This window comes from Thunnus maccoyii, chromosome 3 (assembly GCF_910596095.1).
Source record: "Thunnus maccoyii chromosome 3, fThuMac1.1, whole genome shotgun sequence".
NCBI lineage: Eukaryota > Metazoa > Chordata > Actinopteri > Scombriformes > Scombridae > Thunnus > Thunnus maccoyii.
The window spans coordinates 29,467,830-29,481,176 of record NC_056535.1 but is presented as its reverse complement, the minus strand read 5'-3'; the positions used below and the strand labels follow the sequence as shown (position 1 = coordinate 29,481,176).

At 38.1% G+C, this 13,347-nt stretch overlaps 1 protein-coding gene across 1 annotated transcript; it reads left to right on the top strand.

Annotated features, from left to right (window-relative positions):
- Nucleotides 1-1,838: 1,838 nt before the first annotated feature.
- Nucleotides 1,839-13,229, top strand: gmppb (GDP-mannose pyrophosphorylase B). The gene is made up of 10 exons (XM_042407165.1): nt 1,839-1,956; nt 2,990-3,183; nt 3,408-3,488; nt 4,124-4,172; nt 5,939-6,081; nt 6,910-7,068; nt 7,209-7,287; nt 9,739-9,866; nt 10,470-10,652; nt 10,737-13,229. Exons 2-10 carry the CDS (start codon nt 3,055-3,057, stop codon nt 10,866-10,868), a joined length of 1,083 nt encoding a protein of 360 aa, XP_042263099.1. The 5' UTR covers nt 1,839-1,956; nt 2,990-3,054; the 3' UTR covers nt 10,869-13,229.
- The last annotated feature ends 118 nt before the right edge of the window (nt 13,230-13,347 follow it).

Genomic DNA, 13,347 nt, shown 5'->3' with positions numbered 1-13,347 from the left:
ACAGGAGGAATGATTATGGCAAGAAAAACATGTTTGAATGTTCATTTGGGCTCCTGACTATTGTTTTGAGACAGACCTTAAATATTGTGAACCCGTCCTATGAATCACCGAGTGTAATCCTACTTTCTCTCTTTTTTTTTTTTTTTTGGATTTTATGTAAATTTACTGTATGGATGCGGAGGCGGCACCCTCCGTCGCCACGCTGTTTTTCTCTGATTGGTCAGAAGTGGTGAGGAGGTGGGACCAGAGTATTTGGGACATACCATTGTGTCGCATGTTAGGGGTGAAAAGAAAATTTTAAATAAATATTAGGGAATAGGTGTTACAGCTGTGATGCTTTGGTCTGTTTTTCGTCAAGCAAAATAATAAAATATCTCTCACATTCCTTTTTTTATAATTTAACGCTACTTGCGGTTTTCAGTTTAGTCACCGGCTGATTTTAACACCCCCGAGTCAGTAACAGCAGTCAGAGGCACACCGTTAATTTCACGGGATTTAGCGAGGCAGACCGGAAATTGGCTAATTTGGCCTTTAAAATAAATGTATAACCATTTAAATTTGCCTAAGATCAGTGTTTTTCCCTTTGAAAGTCAGTTTCAAGCTAAAAAAGTTAAGTTTGGATATGACATAATTGCTGATAATGGCTGATGTGTACATAGTGGGATTTTTATGTTTTTCCAATCTCTAAATGTTTGTCCCAGACACACTTAACCAATATCAAATAATAAGTGTGGACACAGGCACATTGACCAAGACTTTTTATGTTTCCCCTTGTCTTAAAAGTTGCGCATGAGTACACCACAAAGACTACAACTGACAGCTAGCTGACTGCCAGCATGCTTTTATATTTCACACCTGTGTGAGGAAATAATCAGTCAGGTTTGAATTCCTAAACCAAAAAAACCTTGCGCAAAGATAATCAAAATAAAATAGCAAACAATATTCATGCCACTAAACTAAATGGGGAAAATAACTACCTGTCTAGGCTGAATAGCCTGTCAGAGGAGCCCACAGTTCTGCACACCACAGTCAATGATGACCAAGTGACAGCCAACTAGTCCCATGTGGGCCTCCAAAAGTCCTGGGCAGCTGTGTGAGCAAGGCACAACTTTTGTAATTTAATTTAAATACATGCCAACAAATTCACAGGATACTTAAAAAAAACAACACATACCCAAAATAATAACAATCAGTTGTCCATATGAACAGTGAAAGAGGTTTTCCTTGCTGTAATCATTCCTCCTGTTCATACCGGCTATTAAATGATCCCCTTCAAATGTGCTTTCAGGGTAAGTGATGAAGGCCAAAATCCACAATGTTCACACATTTTGAGCAAAAAATGCATTGAGAAGTTTATCTGAAGCTTATATGAGGTTTCAGCAGTCTGAGTTAGTCATATCAAGAGGATATCTGCCACATTTATAGTCTTTTTAGCATCAAATTCCCTCTTTGTGTTTCCTCGGACAGTGTTTCACTGTTGAGCTGCGGTGGAAGTATAGTAACAAAAAGAGGGACTTTGGCACTATAAAGACTGTAACATTGAAAGATATCTACTTGATTTGATTTGAAGCTTCATTCAGATAAACTTTTGAATACATTTTTACACAGAAGAAGGACTGTAGATTTTACATTGTAAGTGCATCATGAAGGGATCTTCTAATGATCAGTATGAACAGGACGGATGATTCCAGTTTCAATGTTCATTTGGACACCTGACTGTTGTTTTATGACAGACTCGTGAAAATGTAAACCTGCTCTTTAACTGAAAAAGTAAGTCTGGTGGGCTTTTACTGTGAAGCTTTTCACCGGATGTTGTATGTGTCACGTGGCTGACTTGACGCTGCGCGGCTGAACAGGAAACCAAACAAGGAATTCAGATTTGAACGATCTTACGTGTCATTCCCGGAGTTTCAGTGATTCGGAAATCTCCTTAAGTCTGTCGGAGATCAAACCGCTGTGAGTTTTCATCATCTTTATACACTTTTACACAGACTGAAGGCAGGAGAAGGATGCTAACTGGTTAGCAGCCGGTTTATAACGGCCGTAAATTAATCAGAAGCATGTTAGCTGTCTTAGCTAATGTGAGTTAGCTACAGTCACTGTGAGGAGTTGAGGACCTGAGCTCAGGCTGTATCTGTCTCTGGACTCCTCACAGTTCAGACTTATTAAACATGCGACTGTTCAAACACAAACTGTCGCTTTTTATGACTGAGTAGGTTCTGTTTTACTGTGTTGTTAACACGGTTAGCTGCTGGTGTTGTGGCGAGAAATCAGTAATCAGAATAAAACAGTATTTATTCTGTTTCTACCTCTGTGTTTCCTCGGTTTTGTAGTTTTGTTGACACTTAATAGTGACTAACATAAGACAATATGTGTTTATAGACAGACTTCCTTAAAGAGTGAATGAACTCTTGTAATCTGAGGCGATACCATGACTAACAGCCTAAATAAGTGTCATCAGCAGGACACAGTTTCTTCCTCTCATGGGATCCTATTTCTTAAGCATTAAGACTTTTGTATGAATTGTTCAAGGCAGCAACTATCAAGTTACAACTATCATGTCACAATTTCCTAAATGTCATGTTTTATCTGACGCTCCAAAACCTAAAGATATTCAGTTTACACTCCAAGAAAACTAAGAAAGCCAGTAAATGTTAATATTTCAGGAGCTGGAACTAGAGAATTCTGACATTTTTCTTTCTTATAAAATTACTCAAAATGATTAATTGATGATCAAAATGGGTACTGATGAATTTTCTGTCTATAATTGATTAATTGACTTATTGTTGCAGCACTAGAATTGTTAGAACTCGGGTGTTACAAATAATTATTTTGTCTAAAATATAAATAAGCAAATATTTGATGGATCTAGCAGGTCGTTTCACAAAAGCTCAACCTGTTTCATAATTCTCACAGACTCCTTGTTTTCATACTATCATACTAAAAACAAAAGTCACTTGTCACTGTGACTCTCCTCTCTCCTGCTCAGGCTGGTTCTGGTCTCGTTATTGATGAGCTGTGGTCGCCCTGGTAACAGTTGCTAACGACAGAAGCATGAAGGCTTTGATTTTGGTGGGCGGGTACGGGACCCGGCTGCGACCGCTCACCCTGAGCGTCCCGAAACCGCTGGTGGACTTCTGCAACAAACCCATCCTGCTGCACCAGGTGGAGGCGCTGGTCAAGGTACGGAGGAGGTGACCCTCAGTGACCCTGAACACAGCGGCTTTCCTGTCAGTTTCTTGTTCTGAAGCTACCGCCAGGAGTCACACAGTCAGAAGATTTCAAGTCCGACACACAAGGGGCTTTAACTGAACTGTTGTAGTCTCATTTTATGTTTTTGTAACCTTTTCTCTCTCTCTCTCTCTCTCTCTCTGTCTGCGTGTTTGTGTGTGTGTGTGTGTGTGTAGGCCGGTGTGGACCATGTGGTTCTGGCGGTGAGCTACATGTCTGAGCTGCTGGAGAGAGAGATGAGAGTTCAGGAGCAGAGAGTACGTCCAACAAACCACCGCACTGACGCACTATTACAGCTGTGATAAACATCAGCACTCACACAACACATGAATGTTTTAATAGCAGCGGGTCGGTCCAGTGACTTATTAGGGCTTTCCTGAATTACCCACAGTGGTATCAAGTCATGCAGGTAGTTTTAGTCGATTTGACCTTTGCCTCAACCACATTACAGTAGATTCAAAGCAACTAACAGCATGACATAATTCAACATAATTCAACAACTCTTCCCAGTGTGGACAGTCTTCTGCTGCTCCGGTTGTCTGATTGTCAGTCTGTGATCTGCAGCATACTGAACACGTTACAACATTCTCACTATTTTTTTTTCTGACACCAATGATCAATCCATGTTTTTAATAAGTGAAAGAGAACATTAAAGATAGTACACGACTGTAAAACTATCTAATCCCACAGCCTTTTTCTTCTGATTATCAGCAGTCCAGATTGGAAATCATACAAATCTAAACTCTTACAAATACACATTTATAAAAGGGAATCTGGTCAATTTGGCAGTTGAAGTGTTAATAATATTTTAAGCCCAAGTTTTGGAGTATTATTGAAATGATAATTGTGCTGACTCTGCAGTGTCCTGAATGTTTCACTGTTTTCTCCTCAGCTCGGGATTCGTATTTCTCTGTCTCATGAGAAGGAGCCTCTTGGAACTGGTGAGTCTGCACATCTGTTGCCACGATATCACCCAAACATACTCGTCAAGTCAATTTAGCCCAATATCACATATCACAAATTTGACTCAGGGGGCTTTACAGTCTGTATAGCATTCAGCATCCTCTATCCTTAGACCCTGGATTCACATGAGGAAAAACTCCCCTCAAAAACCCTTTTAAAGGGGAAAAAATGGAAGAAAAGATATACACAGGATACAGAATATACTGTTTGACTTATTGCACCTTCAACATTTACTTGTTTTGCACCAAAGATTGTGAAGAATTTTCTCAGTCTTGTCAATATTAAGCTGAACAAACATTGTTTGTAATTATAGAGAGAATTTATGGGACTCTGTCACTTGATGAGAGAGTTCGGTCGTAAAGTACACAAAACAAAGCTTTCTGAAGCACCGAATCAATATGAAGCAATTGTACTGAAAATGGTTCACAGTTTGAAGTGGGTTAAAGCCTCTGAGTGGTGAATGAACAGTGTTACAGACCCAGCAGGCTCAACCAGTCGATCAAGCTCTCCTTGATCGAGTTAAGAGCGCTCTGAAGCTATTACATAGTCAGGGCCGATATCGCTCCAATTCATTCAGCGAAGCCCTCAATCTCATCTGAAAAAACACAGGAATTGACATTTGCCTCCATCTGTTCAGCTACAGTCAACATATCTATCATTGTAGAACGCATCAGCAGCGGGTGCAGCCATCTTGAATTAGGCAAAAGCAGTAGAATCAAGTTCAACCATCAGTCGCAGGTCAGAGTCCGACCCCTGACCTCTGATGGATGACGCTGACACATTTATTTATTTCACTGCAGCCAGTTGCACTATGGATAAATAAAAGTATACATACATAAATAAATAAATAAATAAATAAATAAGATGATAAATGGATGAATAAACGTGTGACTAAATGAATAAATAAATAAGTCAATTAATATACGAATGAATATACAAATGTATAAATATATATATCTATATATCTATATATATCTATATATATATATATATATATATATATATATATATATATATATATATATATATATATATATATATATAAATATATATGAATAAACAGATAAATAATTACACAAATAAACTTAACATTTATATATTTATATATGTCTCATTTAATTTGTGATTTATTTATTTATGGTGACAATTAAACATTTATTATACAATTATGCATTTATTTAAGGATTTATTATGCAATTACATATGTATTAATTTATTTGAGCATTTAATTATATAATTATTTATATATTTATATATTTATTTTCGGCCCTTAAAACCCTCCACAGTATCCAGGCCTTGTTACATCACACTCCCTGATACTGGTGTGATGTAACTCTATTTTGGTGGTCACATGATTTTAGGCGTGGTGAAGTTAGGCATCGAAACATCATGTTGTGATATTTTAGCTTTTAAAAGGCTGATACTGTGTCGAGTAGTCTGCTTCGAACATCCTTACTGTCCACGTACTTTTGGCCATATAGCGTCATTTCTGAACTTGAAATAGTACTTTAACCACTTTAATACTGTGTCTGTGAGTCTGATAGTTTTACTGTGTATTGTGTGATCAAAGGTCTCAAAGCAGCACTGAGATCCATTTGGACCTGGACTGAAAGTTTAATTGATAATATATAAATAATAATAATGAATAATAATCAGAATTTAACCTGTGTGTGTGTGTGTGTGTGTGTGTGTGTGTGTGTGTGTGTGTGTGTGTGTGTGTGTGTGTGTGTGTGTTGGCGTACAGCGGGCCCCCTGGCGTTGGCTCGAGAGCTGCTGAACGTCGACAACGAGCCGTTCTTCGTCCTCAACTCGGACGTCATCTGTGATTTTCCCTTCAAAGATCTGCTGCAGTTCCACCGCAACCACGGCAAGGAGGGAACCATCGTGGTGAGAGAGACGGAGCAGAGCGTTACTGACTGTTTTTCCTTTTGTTCATCATTTAAGACTTTTTAATTAATTCTCTGTCAATCACATTTCATCTCTAAGTGTCATGCTCATGCGTTTCTATACAGAAATTCAAACTGAAATATGAACAGTTCAGACTATGTTCTATTGAATGACTATATCCACATCACATCTAGTGCTAAAAAACTTGACTCTGTAACTTCAAGTAAAGCAAATACAAAACAAACCTCCATATGAATGAACTATAACATAAGAATTCACCTGTGAGAATCACATTTCACACCATTACAGTAAAGATGGTGGAACATCGTAGTGAAATCTAGATTCATCAATCAAAAACTGGTTTTGAACTGAACGGTAACAGTGTTCAACTTTCAGTGAACAAGATACAAGATCACAGTTATGACACTGTGTGGTTAGGGGCTTTAAGTAGCAGAGCGAACATCAGCTGATTAGTGAAATTTAAGGATATGTGATGCTAATCAGTGAGCTAACAGGCACATTAGAACCTAAATGACAAATAAACCTTGTATTTATTCAAGCATTGAATGTGATTTATTTATTCTTAACTGCAGATACAAGAACATAGAAGAAAAACAACAACTATGTTTATTTGACTGTTTTAACACTATTTTAGTGTGTTTGGGATTAACTGATTTTAATCTGTTTATTTTTCATGATGAAAGCTGAATGTGTTTTTAATTGTCTTCTTATAGTCATGATCGTTGTTTAAGCTGCAGTTTTGAAGTAAGACTTGACTATTCAAGGCTGTTACTCACGCCCAGGTGTGTGTTTTGTGTGTGTGTGAAGGTGACGCGGGTGGAGGAGCCCTCTAAGTACGGCGTTGTGGTGTTTGAGACGGAGAGCGGCAGGATCCACCGCTTCGTCGAGAAACCGCAGGTCTTTGTCTCCAACAAGATCAACGCCGGCATGTACATCTTCAATCCCAGCATGCTGAGCAGGATCCAGGTCTGTAACGTACACACACACACACACACATACACACACACACACACACACACACACACACACACACACACACACACACACACACACACGGCACTGTTAGTTTAGCTATAAATCTTTTTAACTTTCTATCTTTTTTGCAGCTGAGACCAACATCCATAGAGAAAGAGATATTTCCTGTCATGGCGGAGGAGGGACATCTGTACGCGATGGAGCTACAGGGTAACTAGAACTACTGCTGCAGCACTACAACACAATACTATACTACACATTTATTATGGCTGCAACTAAAACATGTTTTGTCAATTATTTTTCAGATTAATAGATTAATCATTTATAGAATAATAGTAATAAATCAAATTATTATTATTATAAACAACCTATAATGCAACATTTTATGTAGGAGTCCTTGTTACGACGCTATTCTCTCCATTCAGAAAAAGGATCTGTGATGTTGTGAACCTGTTAATGTTTAGTCATCGAATGTTAGACGACCCCCACTTTTTCAAACGTAATTTCCAGAAAAAAATATCATCTTATATTCGGGCAAATACAATATTTGTTTTGGTTGTTTGTTCAGTCTAAAACCCAGAGATACTCAGTTTTTAGTGTCATGTACGACAAAGAAAAGCAGCAAATCTTCACAGTTAAGAAGCTGGAAGATTTGCATGTTTGGCATCGTTAGATTAATGACTTAATAAAATAGATGAGTTGTTTATTATAGATGTCTTATTTTGTCTAAAATCCAAAAATATTCAGATTACAATCATATAAAACAGAGAAAAGCAGCAAACACCACTGGAAAAATACCAACAGTTGGTATTTTTACTTGATAAACGACTAAAACGATTAATCGATTGAAAATTTTTGACAAATATTTTTCTGTCAATCATTTCAGCACCAATTTTATACACCTGAGAGGTTAATTCTGGTTTATTACAACTTGAGTTTTATTGTAACAACACAGTGACATCACTAAAAAGAAGTTGGACAATTGTGTTTCTTGACCCGTCGCTTCTTTTTATCTATGTCGCCGTGTTCCCAGTGATTTATTTTATTTATCTGAGAGTCACTATGGTAACATGATGATAGAATATATTGTGGGAAGTTGACCCGTGTGCTCGCTCTGGTCTCTTCAGCTCACAGCGCCACCAGACGTAAGTGTTTGGGCTTTTTCTTCACACCTGAACTCATGTAGTTCTGGAGAGGAATCGTTTGTAGAGAAGCACCGATATCAACAAAACACCTGAAACGTGACGTCTGGATCAGAGGATTTATCTGTTTCCAGATACTTTAATTAATCGGTATTTATCCACTAGTCCTCAAGCAAACAGGCTGGATTCTGCTGGATTCAGATAAAGATAATCGGATGAGAATTAACCGGGATCCAGATCAGCTGGGAGATTCTGTGATCGGTGCTTCTCTAGATCCTCATCCCTCTCTGGGAGCAGTTAAACCTCCCTCCCATCCTGTAGTCCAGACCGGCAGAAGCAGAACCAAACACTGGTCTGAGTCACTGACTCTGGTCCAGGTCGTAGTGGCTTTGTTTTCTGCAGAAAACACTGAGCAGCTTATTAAACCTTTGAGAGAATGACAGAGAGTCCTTGTGATTTCCTGCAGAAGATTTACTGAAATGTAAACAAACCGGACAAGTGACGTCTTCTTAGAGAAAGGTTATAAAGGCTAATGAGAAATCACTTAAATCCTTCCTGTTTTCAACACACATATATGTGTAGTAAAAGAAAAATTCAGAATAAACATGTAAACATCTGTACAAATAGAATGTAAAAATAAAATAAAATCAGCACAATTAAGTATGAGAAGTTTAGCTTGTTTCAGCTGAAGCAAAATAGATAAATTTAACAAAAATGTTCTCACTATTATCAACATGTGGAGCTAGAAATGTATTAAATGTGTTGTGCATCATAAGTAAAAAGAGCTAAATCATTTAATTTAAATAGATGAGATGACTCCATTTACTGAAAATTGGTCACAGAATGTTATTTCTTGGTTGTTTATTTATTAATTTTAATTCAGTTTAGGTTGTTTCGTTTCAGGCTTTGGCAGGTTTGTTATTTTTTTAGTTTTGGCTCATTACCTTCAGTTTGTTTGTTTGTTTTTTTTCAACAGAGGACAGTAGAAAGGTGTTAGTGTTTTAAACCAATAAGCTGCCAGGATGCCTCAGTATTTTCAGTTTTTGTTTAACAAAATAATCTATATTTTACCTTTTTATTGTTTCCTACAATTTTCCAAAGAACACTGAGGTTTTAGACGGATTTTCTGTCTTCCAGGCAGCCATTTAATTTCAATTTATTTCAGAGAAAGAGATTGTTATTTGTAATTGCAAGAAAGATGCGCGCAGGAAACAATATAAAGTCCTGCAGGTTGGCAGTAATATGTAAAAATACTGTAGAGTTTGTAGTTAATAGATAAAAAAAATAAAACAGCGGTATGGTCCTTTAAATACAGTGATAACTTGTCAGTCTGTCAGTCAGTGGAAGCAGGTGTTGTGACGTAGAGCTCTCTGCTGATCATGTGACTTCAGTACGTCAGCTGTTGGCAATCACAAGGAAACTCATGGTTTCTTGTCCTTGTTTCCATGGTAACTAACCGCTACCACTGTCTGTATGTCTGTCTGTTTTGTTTTGTTTTGTTTTGTCTGTCTGTCTGCAGGTTTCTGGATGGACATCGGTCAGCCTAAAGACTTCCTGACAGGGATGTGTATGTACCTTCAGTCACTACGGCAACACGCTCCTGAGAGGCTACGCACAGGACCCGGTTTCCTAGGCAACGTTCTGGTGGTGAGTTCAGCTTGTTGCCGCCAATAACACACATCAGATTTTAGTTTCCAACAAAACATAATTTTAAACTTTATACTAAAGATGTTATAACACATTTTAAACGCAAAGACCCGAAGATTGATTTATTGTAAACATAATGGTTATAATGGGAAAGTTTTTTGTCGTTTTTCAAAAAGTTTTTTTATTTCTCTTCATGATTTTACATATTTTATAAAATTATCTAAAATTTCCTCAAAACAAAAAGAGTATAAGCACAATCAATGAAAACATTTAGAACTTAACCTGCTTTTAGTTTATTTTATTTTATGTATTAATTTATTTACTGTTATTTCTTTCCTCTCATTCTTTTTGTCCTTTCTATTCGTCTTTCTCAAGACTTGATTGTAATTTCAGTTTACAATATCTAACTTACACATCTGATCTTTACCGCTTTGTGAAATACAGTAGAAACCATCTCAACCCTTTAAGTTCCACCAGGTTTAAGGTATGAAAAGCTCGAGGTTACAGGTTGTTAAGTTCCTGTAGTGGAAAAAGCAGCTTACGTGTCAAATAAAGAACTGAACTCTATAATAATCTTTAATAATCTTTCTTTTTCCTCTGCAGGACCCGACGGCTCAGATCGGTGAGAACTGCACCATCGGCCCGAATGTGACCATCGGCGCCGGCGTGGTCGTGGAGGACGGGGTGAGGATAAAACGCTGCACGGTGCTGAAGGGAGCGCGGGTTCGGTCACACTCTTGGCTGGAGAGCTGCATCGTGGGCTGGAGCTCCTCCGTCGGCCAGTGGGTGAGTAAAAGACGGTGACACTGACCTTATTGGATGTTTAGATACTTGTTCTGATCGTTTGTCGGGTTAATGTGTGTCGTTCAGGTTCGTATGGAGAATGTGACGGTGTTGGGAGAGGATGTGATCGTGAACGACGAGCTTTATCTGAACGGCGCCAACGTCCTGCCTCACAAATCCATCAACGAGTCGGTCCCGGAGCCACGAATCATCATGTAGCATCGGACGGAGGAGAAAAGCCCAACGCCTTTTTATACGAACTCGACTGAACACCCAAACTGTGCCAGAGAGAGAGAGAGAGGGGGATGAACACATGGGTGGAAGGGAGGAGAGAAAAAGGAACAAAAGACGGCTTTTTTTTTCTTTTTTTCAATTAATTTGGACTCGTTTTTAGCCCTGCTTGGCTGCACCTTCCATGAATCATAAACGATGGGGTAAGACGGCGTTCGCATGTGATAAACAGTCAAAAAACTGACTGCAGCCCGGCCCGTCAGGAAGGTTTATACTAGTTAAAGCTCTGACAGTGCTGGAGGTTAAAGGTTTGAATGTGGCGGAAGTTAAACATGTGTGAACACTGCATTATTAGAGAAAAAGTGGGGGGAGTGGGCTGATATACCTGGGCTGGTTGTCTGTCAGATGGTGCAGGGACTAATATGAGTGTATTTAGGGGAGGTGGGGTTAGAGAGAGATATGAACACTTCTGTTTAGATTCACTATGCATTTACATTTCCTGGACGGCTGCAGAGAATCAGTGAATAGACCCCGAAGGATCAAACCGTATCTACATGTTTCTCTGTTGTAGCAGAAACTAGAATAATGAAATGACACAGATTTCTGAGGTGACATATGCAGTGTTTGATATAGTTAAAGCTGTATTGATTGATTAACATTTGGCAGAGAACAAACTGTAAACACAACATTTGACATTTTATCGCTTTATGAAGATGTTAAGGTGAATATTTTAGCAAAGAGTTGTTTCTCCAGTAGACACAGAGGAACATTATCATCCCAGCTGAGTCATGTTTGTGTCAACCTGATCAATTTTTATACAAAAACTTTGATTAATACAACTTTAATCAGTCATAGAGTATATGTCGATTATGTCTCGATGCCTTTGTAAACTCAACCGCTTTTTCTGTTTTGTTGTCTTTTTATCATGAAAACTATGCGCTTCAATGCCAAACTGGTTACTGGTCTGTTTACAGATTTAACATTTACAGATATTTGAGTTAGATGAATAGACTACATCTGGGATATTCTACTTAAAAATAATATATTGTTTTACCATGTTTTTCTTTTGTTTGAGTGTTTGTTAAAGGGTAACTTAAACACCCTCTGAAGATCTTGTTTTTGCTGGGTGTATTGAGAGTGCAAACAGGTTGGAAATTGAATTTCTTTATCACTAGAGGGGCTACAAATCTTGTCCTGAGGCAGCACTAGAGTTACTGTTGTTACTTAGTTTTTATCTTTCATACGGTGGCTGTTTTAGGACATCTCAGATCTCTTAATGCTGTCAAACTTGACTCAACCTTCATCAGTCTCAGCTGTACATCAGTTAGCTACAGCTAGCATGTTAAAATGCAGCTATTAGATATCAACATGCTACTGTTATAATGTAACGTTTAGCATGTTAGCATGCTAACACACTCAATTTAGCATGTTCCCATCCACTACAGAGACCCAATTTCTGGCAGGGTTACATTTGGCTTCATTGTGCATTTGACTCAACCTCAATTGGTGACTCAAGATGAAGGGTTGAAGCTCATCATTGAAAGCAGATAATAAACGCTTAGCATGTTAGCATGCTTTTAGCATTCATCTCAAGCTGAGACTGTTGGGAATTCACCCTTTACTTTTAGAAGTATCCTGTCATGAACTGACATATGAGAGAAATCTTTGTTCGGCACCTCCAGCGTCTTTATTATTCATCCTCAGGGGACCATGAATGTCTGAACCAAATTTCATGGCAATCCTTCTGAGAGTTGCTAAAATATCTCACTCTTCACCAAAGAGTTGGACCGACAGACTCACTGATAGACCAACGTTGTTGAATTTAACATCAGATGTTTTGAATCATGTGTATTAATTAATATAAGAAGAGTTTGTTTGATACACATTCAAATGGAGATGAATTAGCTCTTGATTTGATTCATTATTGTTGTAAAAATTAATCATTTTAATGTGCAACAGGGATGAAGGAGTCGCTTGATACAGTTAAAAACAAAACAAAACAAAAACCTTTGCTATTGAAGGTTTCTGGAGCTCCTCGCCACAGTCGTCCATGTTTTTGTCAGTTCAGATGTACAGAGGTCAGTAATAATGTGTCTTCTACTTGTGACTTATCATGACTGACCATGAACACATGCAGCAGTTGAAATCAGCCGTCTGTCTGTCCAAATAATCAACAACATTGATCTCTGAACTGAACGCAGTAGCTCCTCATTGTTACGCAGTTAGTGACAAACAGTATTTAGAACACTGAACATACAAAGACTTTGACTGTGTCTGAATGAATGAAGTTAATTCTTGTAATGAAGTCTTTTTTTTTTTAAAGAGAATAATATACTGACTACATCCACAGCTCGTCTCGGCTCATTTTTTTTGGATCCACTCCTCTGATTTTACTCATGAAGATCAGTTTACTAGTCATGGTTATTCTACTCAGCCTGTGAGAACAGCTGTGTAATGTCTAGAGCTG